The following is a 17,554-nucleotide window of genomic DNA, read 5'->3' as shown; positions in this document are numbered from 1 at the left end:
CTGGGTTGTGTAGAAACTCTGGTCTGGGCCTGAGTCTTTTCATCAAACTGCACCTCATGCAATTTTGTATTCCTGACCAGTCTCCTCTGAGTGGTCCTTCACTGATTGGGGTGCAGATAAGCTGTCCTTGCTGTGCCCCAGTGTTCTCCCAGTGGGCCTTTCTCCCCTACCTGCTCATACTGCAAACACTTAGATGGGACAGGCTGTGAGCCAATCACTTGTGATGACTCACCTGCCTTTGAATGGCTCCTGATTTTCATTTGTTGTGGCTCCTTCCTCCTATGTGGGTCCATAGGAACCCTATTAGTGGTCTTTCTGGCCTGGGGGCCACTATGGCCCTCTTCTCCCCTGCTGCCTCCAAGCAACTGCATCCAAAGGACACAGCTGCAGCTTTTGCTGGCTCCTGCTCTGTGCACTCAGCAGCTCCACCCTGGATGCAGCCGGGGCTCAAAATGGTCAGAGTGGTTTTTTCTTTCTCTCATCGTGGCTTCTCCTGCCTTCATGAACTCTGTAGGTCTCTCCTCCTCTTCCCCTGAGCTCTAGTGGCCCCAGCTTGGTTGTTCTTGCTTTTTTATATAGTTGTAAATTGGATGGTTTCTGGGAGAGAGTGATACTGGGGACTGTCTATTCTGCCATCTTGACCAGTAGCCTCCCAAATAACCCAGTTTAAAAATGAACAAAAGATTGGAATGCACGTTTCATTAAGATACACACACACACACATACATATATATATATATATATATACATATATATATATATAAATGGCTAATAAGCACACAATACTTGTATACGAATGTTCACAGCATTATTTGTAATAGATAAAAAGTGGAAATAACTCATGTATCCATAAATTCATGAATGGATAAACAAAATGTAATATGTCCATACAATAGAATACTATTTCTCAGTAAAAAAGAAATGAGCCATGCTGCAAATGGATGAACCTCAAAAACATTATGCTAAGTGAAAGAAACCACTCAAAAGACCACATATTGTATGATTCAGTGTACATGGAATTTTCAGAACAGGCAAATATATAGAAACAGGAAGTAGATTTGTTGTTGCCTGGGGCTGGGAGTAAGAACAGGGATTTCCTACAGACGAGCACAAAGTATCTAAGGTGATGGAAATGTCCTAAAACTAGATGATAATGGTTTTCCGACTCAGTAAATTTTTTAAAAATCATTTAATTGTATATTTTAAATAGTTGAATTTTGTGGTACTATGAAATATACCTAAAAAAATAAGAAGAATTTCTAGTGGGCATGGAAAGTTTTTAGATTCATTTATTTACATGTCAGGTAAAGACTTTGATTTAGTTGCAAGGTGAATGTTAGTAGTGGTTCTTTTGAAGAATGTAATTAAAAATTTAATAAAAGGGACTTGAAAATTGATGGGATGCAATGTGTATGTGCTCACTACACCAGACTTTCAAAATGTGTCATAGAGTTGATAACTTTTAAAAAATCAGCTGAGAATAAACAAAAGAAACTAATAATTTTTAAAAAAACTATTAGTAAATGGAAAAGAGCAGCCACAGACTTCGGAGATATTCACAACCTATAAAACTGACAAAGCGGGGGCAGAAAGCCTAAGGGGTTTATGGAACAACATCAGGTCAAACAATGTACACATTATGGGAGCCCCAGAATAAGTGAGAGTGAAAAGGGAAGAGTTTGTTTGATGAAATACTGGTGAAAACTTCTCAGATCTGAGGAAGGAATTGGACATCTGAATTCAAGAAGCTCAGAAGACTCCAAGTAGGATGAACCCAAAGAGGTCTACATTATAATCAAGCTGTCAGAAGTTAAAGACAAAGAGAGGATGTTAAAAGGAGCAAGAAAAAAGTAACTCATTATGTACAAGGAAGATCATATAAGAGTATCAGTGGATTTCTCAGAAGTAAATGTTACAGACTGGAAGGAAGTGGGACAGTGTATTCAAAGTGCTGGAAAGAGACACCTGCCAGCCAGAAATACTACCTGGCAAAACTATCTTTCAAAAATGAAGGAGAAAGAATAACATTCCCAGATAAACAAAAGCTGAAGGAGTTTATCACCACTGCATCTGCCTTATAAAAATTGCTAATGAGAATCCTTCAATTTGAAATGAAAGGACAGTAGACAGAAACAGAAAAATATACAAAATATAAAGCTTTATGGTTAAAGGTAAATATATAGACAAATACAAAATCCTGTAACACTGTAATGATGGTGTATACATCACTTATAATTGTAGAATAGAATGTAAAAGATAAAAGCATAAAAATAACTATAAAACTATGTAAATGGATAGAAAATATAAAAAGATGTAATCTGTGACATCAATAACATAAAGCGGGGAGGATATGTAAATGAGCACAATTTTTATATGCAAATGAAGTTAATTTTTTATCAGTTTAAGTTGGATTGCTATAACTCTAAGATGTTTTTTGTAATCCCCATGGAATCACAAAGAAAAACCTATAGAAGATACACAAAGAAAATAAGAAGGGAATCAAAATATGTCACTTAAAAAAAATCCATGAAACACAAAAGAGGGCAGCAAGAGAGAAAAAGAGGAGGATAATAACTACAAGACACACAGAAAACAATGAACAAAATAGCCATACTAATTTCTTCTCTATCAGTAATTACTTTAAAAGAACAAGGATTAAACTTCCCATTCAAAAAACACAGAGTGGCTGAATGGACAAGAAAATAAGATCCAACTATATGCTATCTATAAGAGACTCACTTTAGGTATAAGGACATACATAGGCTGAAAGTGAAAGGATGGAAAAAGACATAACATGCAAATGGTAACCAAAAGTTAACAGTGGTAGCCATACTTGTATTAGACAGCTGTCACAAGAGACAAAGAAGGACATTATATAATGATAAAAGGGTCAGCTTAGAAGATATAACAAGTATAAATATTTATGTATTTAACAGTAGAGCAGTCAAATATATGAACTGAAAGGAGAAATAGACAGTAATGCAATAATAGTAAGAGATTTAATACCCCATTTTTCAATAATTGACTGATTAACCGGACTGAAGATCAATAAGAAAACAGAAACTTGAATTATGCTATAGACCAATTGGACCTAATAGATATACACAGAACACTCCACCCAATAATAGCAGAATACACATTCTTCTCAAGAGCACATGGAGAATTCTCCAGGATAGGTCACATGTCAGGACACAAAACAAGTCTTAACAAATTTAAGAAGACTGAAATCATACTAAGTATCTTTTCTAACGATAATGGAGTGAAACTAGAATGAATGGCAAAAAAAAAAAAAAACTGGAAAATTTATAAATGCTGGAAATTAACACAGTCATAACCAATGGGAAAAAGAAGAAGTCACAAGGAAGATAGAAGGTATCTCGAGACAAATGAAAATGAAAGCACAATATATCAAAATTTATGGTATGCAGCAAAAATAGTGCTAAGAGGGAAGTTCATAGTGGCAAACATGTATATTAAGAAAGAAGAATCTCAGATCAGCAACCTAACTTTATACCTCAAAGAATGAGAAAAAGAACAAACTAAACGTAAAGTTAGAAGAAGAAAAGAAATAATAAAGATCAGAAGAGAAGTAAGCAAAATAGAAAATAGAAAAACAATAGAACAAATTACCACTAATTCCACAGATATATAAAGGATCATCAGAGACTATGAATAACTGTATACCAACAAATTGGATAACCTAGAGGAAATAGATAGGTTTCTAGAAACATACCAAATACAAGACTGAATTATCAAGAAATTAATAATGAAAATCAACCTATAACTAGTAAGGAGATTGAATCAATTATCTAGCATCCCAGCAAAGAAAAACTCAGGACCAGATGGCTTCACTGGAGAATTGCAGCAAACATTTAAAGAGCAGTTAACACCAATCCTTCTCAAACTCTCTCAAAATATTGAGGAAGAGGGAACACTTCTAAACCTATTTTATGAGGCCCCTGACATGAAAATCAAAGAAAAGACAAGAAAAGTAAATAGAGTAATATTCTTGATGAATCTTGATGCAGAAATCCTCGAGAAAATGCTAGCAAACTAAATTCTCAAGAAAATACTAGCAAACTAATAAACTAAAACACAATAAAAGGATTATACACCATGACCAAGTGAAATTTATTCCTGGAATGCAAGGATGGTTCAGCATACAAAATCAATCAGTGTAATGCATCACTTTAATAGAATGGTGGACAAAAATCATATGATAATTTCAATTAATGCAGAAAAAGTATTTAAGAAAATTTAACTCCCATTCATGATAAAAAATGCTCAACACATTAGGAATAGAAGGAAGTTCCTCAACATAATAAGAGGCTTATTTGAAATATCCAAAGCTAACATCATACTCAGCGATGGAAAGCTAAAAACTAGAACTGAAGAACAAAAGGGACACTAGAAACTGTATAAATACATTGAAATTAAACAGTATGCATCTAATCAATGAAAGTGTCAAAGAGGAAATCAAGAAGGAAATTAAAAAATTCCTGGAGACAAATGAAAATGAAAACACAGTATGCCAGAACCTACGGGATACAATGAAAGCAGTTCTAAGAGGGAAATTTATAGCAATAAATGTGTATATCAAAAAATAAGACTCCAAATAAATAACCTAATGTTGTACCTCATGGAGCTAGTAAAACAAGAACAAACCCCAAACCAGGAGGGAAATAGCAAAGATCAGAGCATAAACCAACCAATTAGTGATTTAAAAACCAATGATGAAACAAAGTTGATTTTTTTGTAAAGATAAACAAGATTGATAAATCTTTAGCTAGACTCATTAAGAAAAAACAGGAGAGGACTCAAATAAAAATGGAAATGAAAGAGGAGACATTACAACAGATAGCACAGAAATACAAAGGATATACAAAATTACTATGAATAACTATGTGAACAAACTGGAAAATATACAAGAAATGAATAATTCCCTGGATACATGCAGCTTACCAAAGTTAAATCATGAAGAACTAGAAAACCTAAACAGACCAATAACAAGTAATGAGATTAAAGCTTATTTGAAAAATACAAAAAAAAGTCTCCCAGTAAAGAAAATGCTAGGACCACATAGCTTCACTGCCAAATTCTACCAAAACTTAAAAAAGAACTAATACCAATTTTTCTCAAAACTCTTCCAAAAAATTGAAGAGGAGCAAATACTTCCAAACTCATTCTGTGAGGCCAGCATTACCCTCATACCAAAACTGGAAAAAGACTACAGACCAATATCCCTAATGAATGCAGGCATGAAGATCCTCAACAAAATACTGGTAAACAGAATCCAACAACATATTAAAAACATCCTACACCATAATCAAGTGGGATTCATCCCAGGGAGGCAGGGATGGTTTAACATATGCAAATCTGTAAATGTGATACATCACATCAACAGAGTGAAGTAAAAAAATACATATGATCATTACTATAGATGCAGAAAAAGCATTTGATAAAATCCATCACTGCTTTGTGATAAAAAAAAAATCACTCAATGAACTAGGTATAGAACAAATGTACCTCAACACAATAAAGACCATATGTGACAAATTCACAGCCCATATCCTACTGAGTAGACAAAAATTGGAAGCTTTTCCTCTAAGACCTGGAACAAGACAAAGATGCTCACTTCCCCCACTCTTACTCAACATAGTACTAGAAGTTCTAGACAGCACAATAGGACAAGAGAAAGCAATAATGGATATTCAAGTCAGAAAGGAGAAATTCAAACCACCCATATTTGTAGATGACATGATCATATACACTGAAGACCCTAAAGATGCCACTAAAAAATTACTAGAACTAAGTGAATTCAGTATACTTGCAGGACATAAAATCAACACACATAAACTAATAGCTTTGCTATTTGCCGAGAATGCAATAGCTGAAGAAGAAATCAAGAAAGGAATCCCATTCACAGTAGCTACCCAAAAATGAAATACCTAGGCGTAAATTTAACCAAGGAAGTGAACCTCTACAGTGAAAGCTATAAAACATCAGTGAAAAAAACTGAAGGACTTTAATAAATGGAACGATATCCCATGTCAGAAGAATTAACATGATCAAAATGTTCGTATTACCCAAAGCATTCTACACATTCAGTGCAATCCCTATCAAAATACCAGGGACATTATTCACCAGTATTTTGAAAAAGTCTTAAAATTTGTATGATACCATGAGAGACTCCGTATAGCTAAAGCAATCTTGGACAAAAACAACAAAGTTGGAGGTATCACACTCACTGACTTCAAAATATACTATAAAACTATAATAACCCAAACAGCATGGTACTGCCATAAAAACAGACAAATTGACCAATGAATAAAATAGAGAGCCCAAAAATAAATTCACTGCGTTGGATTTAACGTCCCCCCAAAACTTGACTCCTACTGTGACAGTGTTCAGATGCTACTGTGGTAGTTGAAAAGTGGGGCCTTGAAGAGGTGATTGGATTGTGAAGCCTACCTTCGTGAATGGATTGATCCATTCTTGGAATGGTGGGTGTGGTTCTAAAAGGAGATTTTAAAAGGAGAGTGCATGAGGAGCTATCTTTCTGCTCTGCCACTTTCTGCCATGTGAGATGTGTTAGTCAGGATTCTCCAGAGAGAACATCTAGAATTAACTTTCATATGAGACTCTTCCATTGCTGTAAAGCCACCACCGAAGAAGACCCTCGCCAGATATGTTCCCTGGACGTTGGACTTACCAGCCTCTGAAACTGTAAGCAGTAAATTTTGTTTTCATACAAATCACCCAGTTCCAGGTATTTTGTTATAAGCAAAAGAAATGGATTAATATACCCACACATTTATAGCCAAATGATTTTTGAGAAAAGTGCCAAAAATACACAATGTGGAAAGGACAGCTTCTTCTGTAAATGGTGTGGGGAAAACTGGATATGCACATGCAAAGGATTGAAACTAGATCCCTATCTCTTACCATACACAAAAATCAACTCAAAACAGATCAAAGACCTAAATTTAAGACATGAAACTGTGAAACTACTAGAAGAAAATATAGGAGAAATGCTACACGTAGTGGGAGTGGGCAGCACTTTTTTGAGCAAGACTACAAAGACACAGGCAACAAAAGCAAAAACACACAAATGGGAGTACATCAAAGTAAAAAGCTTCTGTACAGCAAAGGACACTGTCAACAAAGTGAAGAGACAACCTACAAAATGGGCGAAAGTGTTTGCAAACTACACATCAGACTGAGGGCTAATATCCAGAATATATGAGAAACTTAAACAACTCAGTAACAACAAAGCCTCTAACCCAATTAAAAAATGGGCAAAGGGCCTGAATAGACATTTTGCAAAAGAAGACATACATGTGGGCAACAGGCACATGAAAAAATGCTCAACATCACTAATCATCAGGGAATAACAAATTAAAACCACAATGTGATATCATCTCATTCCAGTTAGAATGGCCATTATCAACAAGACAAAAAGTTACAAATACTGGGGAGGATGTGGAGAAAAAGAAACTCTCCTGCATTGCTGTTGGGAATGTCAATTGGCGTAGCTGGTGTGGAAAACAGTATGAAGGTCCTCAGAGGATGAAAAATAGATCGGACTTACAACCCCGCTGTCTCACTACTGGGTATATACCCAAAGGGAATGAAATAAATGTATCGAAAAGGCACCTGCACTCCGTGTTTATCATAGCACTATTCACAGTAGACAAGGGATGGGTTCAACCTAAATGTTCATCAACAGATGAACGGATAAAAAAAACTGTGGTATATATACATACACAATGGAATACTGCTCAGCTACTGAAAAACTGGTATCCTGTCAGCTGCAGTAACATGGATGGAGCTGGAAACCATCATGTTAAGCAAAGTAAGTCAGGCACAGAAAGACAATTACCACATGATCTCACTTACATGTGAAATCAAAAAAAAAAAAAAAAAGGTTTTCGTAGAAGTAGAGAGTAGAGTAAGGGTTACTAGAGGCTGGGAGGGGAGCAGGCATGAGGGGAAGTAGTGGACTAATGGGTCTGAAACTGTGCTCTCTACCCTGAGTGAACCATTGTGCAGCATGTGCATGTATTGAAACAACACACTGTACCCCACAAATATGTACATTTAATGTTAGAACATTTTGAATAAAATAATAATTTTAAAAAGAGATCAAATACTACTGGAAGTCCTTACCTGAGTAGTTAGGAAAGACAAAGAAATAAAAGGCATTCAAATCGGAAAGGAAAAAGTAAAGTTATCTCTGCTTTAAAAAGTAACAATGTCTCTGCTTACAGACAACATGATCTTATATGTAGAAAATCCTAAAAGATGCCACCAAACTACTGTTAGAACTAATAAAAAAATTCAGCAAATTTGCAGGATACAAAGTCAACACATGAAGATGAGTTGTATTTCTATACACTAACAATGAACAATCCAAAAAGGAAATTTTTTAAAAATCCCACTTACAGTAGCATCAAAAAGAATAAAATATTTAGGAGTAAACTTAACCAAGGAGGCAAAAGACTTGTGTGCTGAAAACTACAAAACATTGCTGAAAGAAATTAAATAAGACACAAGTAAATAGAAAGACATCCTATGTTCTTGGATTGGAAGATGTAATATTTTAAAGTGTCCATACTAGCAAAAGCAATCCACAGGTTCAGTGTAATTCTTGTCAAAATGTCAGTGGCTTTTTTTGTTCTTATTGTTGTAGCAGAAATAGAAAAAAAGAAATCCTAATATTTGTATATTATCTCAAAGTACCCTAAATAGCCCAAACAATCTTGAGAAAAGAAAAACAAAGCTAGAGACATCACACTTCCTTTTTACAAAACATATTACAAAGCAACAGTAATCAAAACAATATGGTACTGGCAGAAAGACAGATATATTGACCAATGGAACATAATGGAGAGCCCAGAAATAAATTGTTATGTATATGGTCAACTGATCTGTGACGGGGGTCCCATGCCTGCATAATGGAGAAAGGACAGTCTCTTCAATAAGTGGTGCTGGGAAATTAGGATATCCGCATGCAAAAGAATGAAGCTGGACTCTTTCCTTACACAGTATACAAAAATTAGCTAAAAGTGGTAAAGACCTAAATATAAGACCTGGAACCCCTAGAAGAAAACACGAGGGAAAGGCTTTATGACATTGGATTTGGCAGTGATTTCTTGGATATGACACCAGAAGCACAGGCAAGAAAAGCAAGAATAGACAAATAGGACTATAGATGCTCCTGGAGTTATGATGGGGTTACGTCTTGAGAAATCCATCACAAGTCAACGATATATCTAACACACTTAATTTACTGGACATCATAGCTTAGCCTAAATGTGTTCAGAATACCTATATTAGCCTAAAGTTGGACAAAATAATTTAATAACACAAAACTTATTTTATAATAAAGTATGAAATGTCTCATGTAGTTCATTGAATATTGTTCTGACAGGAAAAACAATACTGGAAGTACGGTTTCACACCACTGTATAATCAAAACATGATAAATCACATACTGTCTGTACATCAAATTTAAAAGCATCTGTGCAGCAAAGGAAACAATTAACAGATTGAATGGCAGCCTATGGAGTGGGGGAAAATATTTGCAAACTGTATATTGGATAAGGAGTTAAAGAACTCGTACAACTCAAAAACAGTGAAACAAATAACCTGATTAAGAAATAGGCAAAGGTCTTGAGTAGACACCTATTCAAAGAATGCGTTCAGATGGCCAACAATCATATGAAAAGATGCTCAACATCACTAATCAAATGCAAATCAGAACCACAATAAGATGTCACTTCACACCCATTAGGTTGGGCACTGTCAAAAAGAAAGGCAGGGAGGGCGAGGGAGGGAATAACAAGTGTCAGGGTGTGGGGAAACTGGAGCCCTCGTGCACTGTAGGTGGGACTGTGAATGCTGCAGCGACTGTGGAAGGCAGTATGGAGGTTTCTTAAAAAGTTAAAAGTAGAATTATCACATGATCCAGCAGTCCCACTTCTGTGTGTGTATCCAACACAACTGAGAACAGGGTCTCTAATATTTGCACACCTGCGCTCATGACAGCATCGCTCACAACAGACAAGAGGGGGAAGCAGCCTACGTGCTCAGCAATGCATGCATGGATAGAGATGTGGTATGTACACAGAATGGAATATATTCAGCACTGAAAAATAAGAAATCCTGTCATTTACTACAACATGGATTCACCTTAAAGATATTATGCAAAGCAAAATAAACCAGTCACAAAAGACTGCATGATTATGTGAGGTATTTAAAGTAGTCAGATTCTTATAAACAAGTAGAGTGGCGGTTGCCAGGGACTGGGAGGAAGGGGAAAACGGGAGTTTTTGTTCAGTGGGTGTAGAGTTTTTGTTTCACATGATGTGAAAGTTCTGGAGAACCGTTGCACAATAAGAGCATAGAGTTAATGCTACTGCCGTGTACACTTAAAAATGTTTCAGGTGGCAAATTTTATGTTATGTGGTTTTTACTGTGTTTGCCACGATTGAAAAATATTCTTCAAGCTCCTTTTTTGTGTGTGTGAAAATGCAAACTAAAACATCAGTGAGACATCATCAGATGATGGAGAAGTCCAGGGTGTTGCTGACGGAAACAAATAAATAGGCACAACGATTTTGTAGAGCAATCTGGTCTTCCTGCGATTTGGGATTCCCCATTAGCCTCTCCGTGCGTGTTCTGTGGGGAAGATCAGGAGGTGGTGGTGCTGGGGTTGCCAGTACACTGTGTCCTGGGCATTAGAGCACTCCCAAGTCTTCTGGGCGCCGATACCCATTTGATGCTTGCTTCTCTGTTGGTCTGCCGCCGGCCGACCCGAACAGCCCTTAGCCTCGTTCCTTTCAGTGGGCGAGCGAATGGCCCGGGATTCCTCTTTCCCTCCTGTCCCCTTTGGAAGGAGACGGGGGAAGAGAGCCGTGAAGAGAGGTGAGCACAGCCGCCGGCCCCCCAAAAACAGCCCTCAGACACGGCGGGGGTTCTGTCGAGCAGTTCTGTTTATTATCACACAAGCACTTGCTTTTATAGGCAGATGGTGAGGGGATGTTTTAACATAATCCAATCAGCTTAAAGGTCAAGGGCATGCATCCTGTCTCAATGCCTAGCCATGGCAACCATGCAGTGTTCACAAGAGCAGAAGCACATATTTGGCCAATAAGGGCTAAGGCAAGGTTCCTGCCGACACCCCCACCCTACTTCCTCCCGGCACCGTCCTAGGCTACCATGTTAATACGCCCTTGTGGGCCCATAATGGCACCACTTGCAATGTCACTTAAGGTGGCGTTAGTTTTTAAGGCCCGACACTTCTCCTCTCAAGCCTCCACCCTCCCTCCTGGGGTAAACAGGACACTTCTATTGTGTCTTGCTTTGGGACAGTAGGTAAAAGGAAGCGTGCTATGAAGTCCTCTCCAGCTGGCTGCTGTTTTCGCAGTAGCCCAGCACATAGTCTTGTTGGCTGCCAGGCACCCTCCTGCTCCTTGAAGCCACCCCAAAGTAGCACTTACCTTTGTAGTAGTCCTTCCGTGCAAGCTGTGGGTGGTCATGTTGTCCTTTGAAAAGATCTCACCTACCTACCATTGCAAGCTTTTCTCATAAGTTGTGTGTCACCAAAAGCCCCCCTTGTTTTACAGTGTTATATATTTAATTGTAAGAATTCTCCCATCGTTTCTAGGAGTTGGGTGTATAAAATGAGTGCCGGGACCTCCGACATTTACGTTCCCCGGTTCTCTATCATCCTCATCTAACTCACACCAGTGTGGTTTCAGGTCAATAATCAATTAGTGAGTTTTGTGTTTGTTTTCTAGGTTGTTAACAAAAACATGCATTGAGCTTGAGTTGTAATATCTTAAATTTTGGGAATATGTGAGCTTACTTGGTGTGATAGGAGGCAGGGAGAGGTGTGTGCGTGTGCGTGTGCGTGTGTGCGTGCGTGTGTGTGTGCGTGCGTGTGTGTGCGCGTGTGTGTGCGCGTGCGTGTGCGCGCGTGTGTGTGCGCGCGTGTGTGTGCGTGTGTGTTGTGGAGGATGCTTTTTTATATGTATGTTTTGCACAGTGCTGAACAGAATATTCTGCATAGAATCAGGGCTGGACGATGTCTGTGGGGTGGAAAGGCGCACCTGAGGGTGGGGTGTGCATGTGTCCAGAGCCTAAGATGAAGCAGCAAACACAGTCACCCTCCAGCCTGACGCATCAGCCCTCTTCCCTGGGGACCTGCAAGCACAGCTTTCCTTTCATGACCCGAGAAGAGAGAACAAAGACAGTCGGAGACTATCGCCAGTGGCTAAACGGAGGGAGCACGACTCTGGCACCAGGGACACCGATCCAGCTCTCCTGCTCAGGGCTTGGAGATCGTATCTCCCAATGAGGCTGAAAAGGCCCAAGGTAATTTCCCTGAAAAATTTTCAAAGTCTCATGTAAACTTAAGTAGTTCTTGGGTCTACCAAAACGCAGGCAGGCCAGCTGATAACCTTCTGAGGGGTTCCAAGGTCCTCACAGCCGTCACGGCTCCTGTTTTGGTCTGAAGCTTGCCGGAGCATGGAGACCCAGCTCCAAGTGGAGAGTTGTGCAGCACTTCCCAGACTCAACTGCAGAAGGCTTCATGGCAACCGTGTACTGCTGCAAATATCTTTCCTGTGTGGCTGTGCTGTAGCTTCCAAACCATCTGTGGCAAAGCTCAGGACTACAGGATAAACCGACAGTGCTCAGAAAGTCCAGAATGTCGCTCTTTCTAGATCGTCTGTAGCAAAGAACAGGATAGAATTTAAACATTCTGTCACTGAATTGTTGATTTTACTTGGTGGCAAGTGAAACTCTATTTAAAACATCATGACAAGACCATTTATCAGGCCTCTAAAAATAATCTGAAAGGAAACTAAGCTGATTTTCCAATCTTTTTGTTCCTCTGACAATCTATGCATCTGAAGTTATGAAATCAATTTCTGTATTCTTCATGAGGCTTTTTGAATCTTTTGAAATGAGCTTTAAACATTCAAGTGGTGAAAAGCGGGAAAAAAATGTATTTCGTCTTTTAGATGAAACAAACCAACAACAGAAAAATAGCATAACATTGTTTATATGGTGCTTATGTTTGAGGGGCTTTTGGCCACTTGCACATTTGAAGTCATACTAATGAAAGAAAAGGACTAATAAAGCTTAGTTCATAAATGGGTGGTAATATCCTGGACTCAAGCATGTATAGCAGAAGGTAGTTTGTCCCCTGTGCTGTACATGTACATATCCTGATTCAGCTTTTTTGATTTGTAAATCTTAAAAATGTACAGATAACTTCAGATATGTAGGAGAAAGTAACATAGTATTATGAACATTTTAATTATTGTTATAACTAATGACAGCAGCTACTAAAATGGTTCCGGCATGTTTGGCAGCTGTCTTTCAAATGTTTTCACAATGCCATTCCCCTACCGGATTTCATGAAATCAGTTCCTACTGGAGACACAGAACATACTTGGCTGAATTTATAATCCACTAGAGAACTGTGGACTTAAGAGTTCTGAGTCTCACACAAGTATTTAGGGGTCCAAGTTCTTAGCAAACAGATCTTCCTGGTTTTAGGTCTTAGAAATGGGATTTTAAAAGCTCATAAAAAATTCAAAAAGCATGTTGGGCATCAAATTGCTTTTTAAATTCAATCTTCTGATTAGTAAAAGTGAACTCAGTCTAGGAGATTGAATTTTTCTCAACACATTTAGAAAAGTACCTGGAAAAAATTTATCCTATTTAACTGTTTTTTCTTTTTTCTCTTGTTGAATTCTAAAATTCTTTTAAAAAAGAAAAAGGACAGACTATTGTAAGCATCCAGTAGAGCAAATTAGAAAGTATCAGATGTGTTGGTGTCCAGTGGAAATTCTGTTAGCACAGGCATCTCATGTTCTTATTGAATTCAGTTAAGAATTTGACTGACTATATCATAGATTTGCTTTGACTAGGAATACCCTAAACCACTAGCTAAATTGATTACCGTCTTATCCTTGCTGCTGTTATCAGGTGGGGTGCCAGCGTGGACATCCTTCAGTGGACTTTGCTCTGTGCCAGGGAATTTGTCCATATTTTTTTTGAAAAATAAACATGCTTAACGAAGAAACAATTATAAACTGGAAAGTGAGCGTGCCTCCAGAATGGCACACAGTCTGGCACCAATGCAAGTGTTTGTGCTGTAAGGAGCTTAGCAGCTAACATCTTACAGCATATTCTCCTAATTGTGGTCAGAAGAGTTTAGGCACGTTTTCGAACCTAAGGGTGAGAAAATGAAAAGCACAAATAATTCTACAGAAATAGTCTAAAAAGAGACCAGTACAAATAATAGGAAGAGTGCAAGAAGATGTAAAGGAAAAATACTCCAGAGAGGAATAAATATTAAGCAATCTAAGGCTGATTAAAGATGATTAATTTTATCTTGTTTCCAAAATAACAAGAGTAGTCCGTGAAAAATGAATCATGGTTTCATACACGTCTCACTGATGTTGTAGTTTTGCATTGAGCATCTGAAGAGTTAGTTAGGATTGAAAGTGTTTGCCTCTGGAGATCAGAAAACGGGGATAGGAGTGCTTTCTAAAATCTGCTATTTTTCTTAAGTTTCAAAGAACTATTTGCCTATTTAAAGTAGTTGCATCTATAAATTTGATAAAAGTAAAAACTAAGCTTAAAAAAAAAAAAGAATATGCAAGGCTTCCTGTGGTCTGCAAAAGCTTCTCAGACTTTCTGCCCCCGCCTTCACTGAGGTCTAGCCACATCGGCCGCCTCCGTGTATGCAGATACATAGGACATTTACAGTCGCTTTTTATCTGCCTGCAGTATTTTTCTCCCAGATATGTACGTGGTTTGTTCAAACCCTTCCTTTAGATCTCTGCTCAAACGTCACCTTCTCAGTAAGTTCCCGGCAGTCCTTAACCCCTCAACATACTTTACTTTTTTTAGCATGACACTTAATATCATCTGGCATTTTATTATCTCCCTTACTAGACTTTGTTATCTTTTCTTCTGTATTACAAACACCGCAAACAGAGCCTTGACTATAGTAAGGTGTCAATAACTGTTTATTAAATGGATGAATAGGACAAATACACACTTTACTGAAGAGGAAATACAAGTAGATGACAAACAGTCTGGCAAGTTATCAGGAAAATGCAAATTAAAGCAATTGGAATAATTTTTGTTCACCAAATGACAAGAAATAAAAATCGATAATATTACTAGGGAGAGTGGATGGCAATTTTATGTGCAAGGAATCATACTTGGGCACAGATAGGCTTGTGCCAGGTACAACCATGGCACCATTTGTAATAATGAAAAATTAGAAACAGCCCAAATACCTATTAATAGAGGCATTGTTAAATTGCAGAGCATATGCATTTTTGAATAATAGGTAGCAGGTTTAAAAAATGGACAGGTGTGTGTGTATCCTATATGTTGTGGTACCGTTTGTGTTTCATAAAGCACAAGACTAAATTTCTGTATTTATGGTTTTATATGAAAATACCTAGAAAAAGATTTAGTAGCATACACCCAGAAATTCCATTTTATTAGTCTCTCATCATGCATTTAGCATGTATTTCTTTAACATGCAGCGTGTGTAAGAAGTTGCCCTTAGGTGCCAGAATAGAGTAATGAGCAAGATAGAATAGTGCCTGCCCGTCAAGCTTCTGTCCTAGTAGGAGGAACAAACCATGACAATACACAAGTAAATACATTACAGGTCAGGTGGTGAAAAGTACTGAGAAGAAAATAAAAGAAGGGCGAGAGGATGCATGTGGCTCTGCTGTCTGTTGGCACTGTCTGCAGTAACGGACAATTCTTGTAAATTTGCATTGTCCAGTATTGTAGCCACTGGCCTCATTTAGCTGTTGAGCACTTGAAATGTTGCTAATGCAACCGAGGAACTGAACTGTTAGTTTTATTTCATTCTATTTCATTTAAGTTTACCACGTGTTGTGGACAGTACGTTGATATGGGATGTTCAGGGAAGACCTCACTTACCAAGCAATACTTGAGCCAAGACCTGCAGGAAATGAGGGAGCTAGCCATGTGTCACAGGCAGAATGAACAGCGGGACCTTACTTGGAGCAGTCAGAGGCAGAAAAGACAGAGGTAAGAGTGGAAGGAGATGAAGCCAGTGGAACAGAAGGGACCCGTAGTGGAAAGCCTTGGTCTGGCCTGAGGCTTTGCTGTGCTCTGTGTGAGGTGGGAAGCCATTACAAAGCTTTGAGCAGACAAGTGGTGTGATCTAGATTTTTAAAGGGTTGCTGGAACTATTCTGTTGGAAAACAGTGGGAGTGAGGGCAGAGCAAGGAGACATTGGGCAGCCTACTACGTAAGCCAGGCTGGAGGCGGTGGGGGCCAGATTAGGAGGGGTGATGGAGTCGGGAGGAGAGGTCAGGTGAGTTGACAGTGCTTACTGGGTCTGGGCCTGAGCAGACGAGATGGAGAGCACTGAGAAATAGAACGTTTGGGGAAGGAATTCGTGAGTTCTGTTTTGGGCATGGTAAGTTGGGGGTGTCTGTAGATGTTGCATGAAACAAAGTCCTGACAGTGGTGATACTGCAATGGGAACGGCAGCTGAAGCATTCTTCCTAGAGAATAGATTAAAAGGAAGCATTCACAGGTGGAGTTAGGGTAGTTCTCTTTGCATTAGGGCAGAATGGTGACCTGTCATCGACCTTTTCAGCATGAAAATTATATACATCTTTAATTGCATGTGGCTGTCAGATTTGGGTAACTATTTCTTATTTTGTTTCTTCCATAGAATGGCTCCCGAACGAGTAATGTCCCTGTCTCGAGTTTGTGTCCCACTTGTTACTGTGCCGGAGTTGGAACCCCTGGTGGAGGCTCTGCTCACCTACAGTGGATGTGAACCTCAGGAAATCCTCTGGCCCGAGTTCTTTGAAGCTGTAAATGAAGCCTTTTTGCTGTAGGTGATGTCCATTTATCCTATCATCCAACTTTATTATTTCCTTAGAATGCTTGCATGTGTTGGAAATACTAAACAATGGCAGTTTTCAAACATTTTGTTAACAGTACGCCTGTAGGCTCCTAAAAATCATTGAGGATCCCCAAAAGATTTATTTTTTAAAGGTGGGTTATGCTATCAAGATTTACCATATTCAAAATTAAAACAAATTTTAAAAATACTTATTACTTCACTTAAATTATAAACTGATTACATGTTAACACTAATACCATGTTTTTATGAAAAAACGATTTTTTTTCCCCAAGACAAAAAAAAAAAATTGACAAGCGTGGCATTGGTTTTGCAGTTTTGTAGATCTCATTGTCTGGCTTAAGATGATTAGATTCTCATTAATGCTTCTGTGTTCAGTCTGGTGGAATATGTTGTTTTGGTTGAAGTATGTGAAGAAAATCAGCCCCACACAGATATGTAGTTAGAAAAGGCTGGAATATCCTAATAGCCATCTAAGATAATTGTGGATATTCTGCTTTATCTCAGCAAAATTTGAAAATAGTCACTTTTTAAAGGTTAGTTGCAATGTGTAATCTGAAATTATATCAGTGAATGTTTTGGTCTATATTTGTTGCTTAT

General features: G+C 38.2%; 1 protein-coding gene across 1 annotated transcript in view; it reads left to right on the top strand.

Moving 5' to 3' along the window:
- FANCC (FA complementation group C) overlaps window positions 1-17,554 on the top strand; it is a 201,729-nt gene that overhangs the window by 139,542 nt on the left and 44,633 nt on the right. Inside the window, exon 7 of the mRNA XM_063112402.1 lies at window positions 16,760-16,924. Within this exon, the coding sequence (XP_062968472.1) occupies window positions 16,760-16,924 (165 nt within the window). The remainder of the gene's footprint in view (window positions 1-16,759; window positions 16,925-17,554) is intronic.

This window comes from Cynocephalus volans, chromosome 10, assembly GCF_027409185.1.
Source record: "Cynocephalus volans isolate mCynVol1 chromosome 10, mCynVol1.pri, whole genome shotgun sequence".
NCBI lineage: Eukaryota > Metazoa > Chordata > Mammalia > Dermoptera > Cynocephalidae > Cynocephalus > Cynocephalus volans.
The sequence above is the reverse complement of the archived record's forward strand: the minus strand, read 5'-3'. Positions and strand labels throughout refer to the sequence as shown.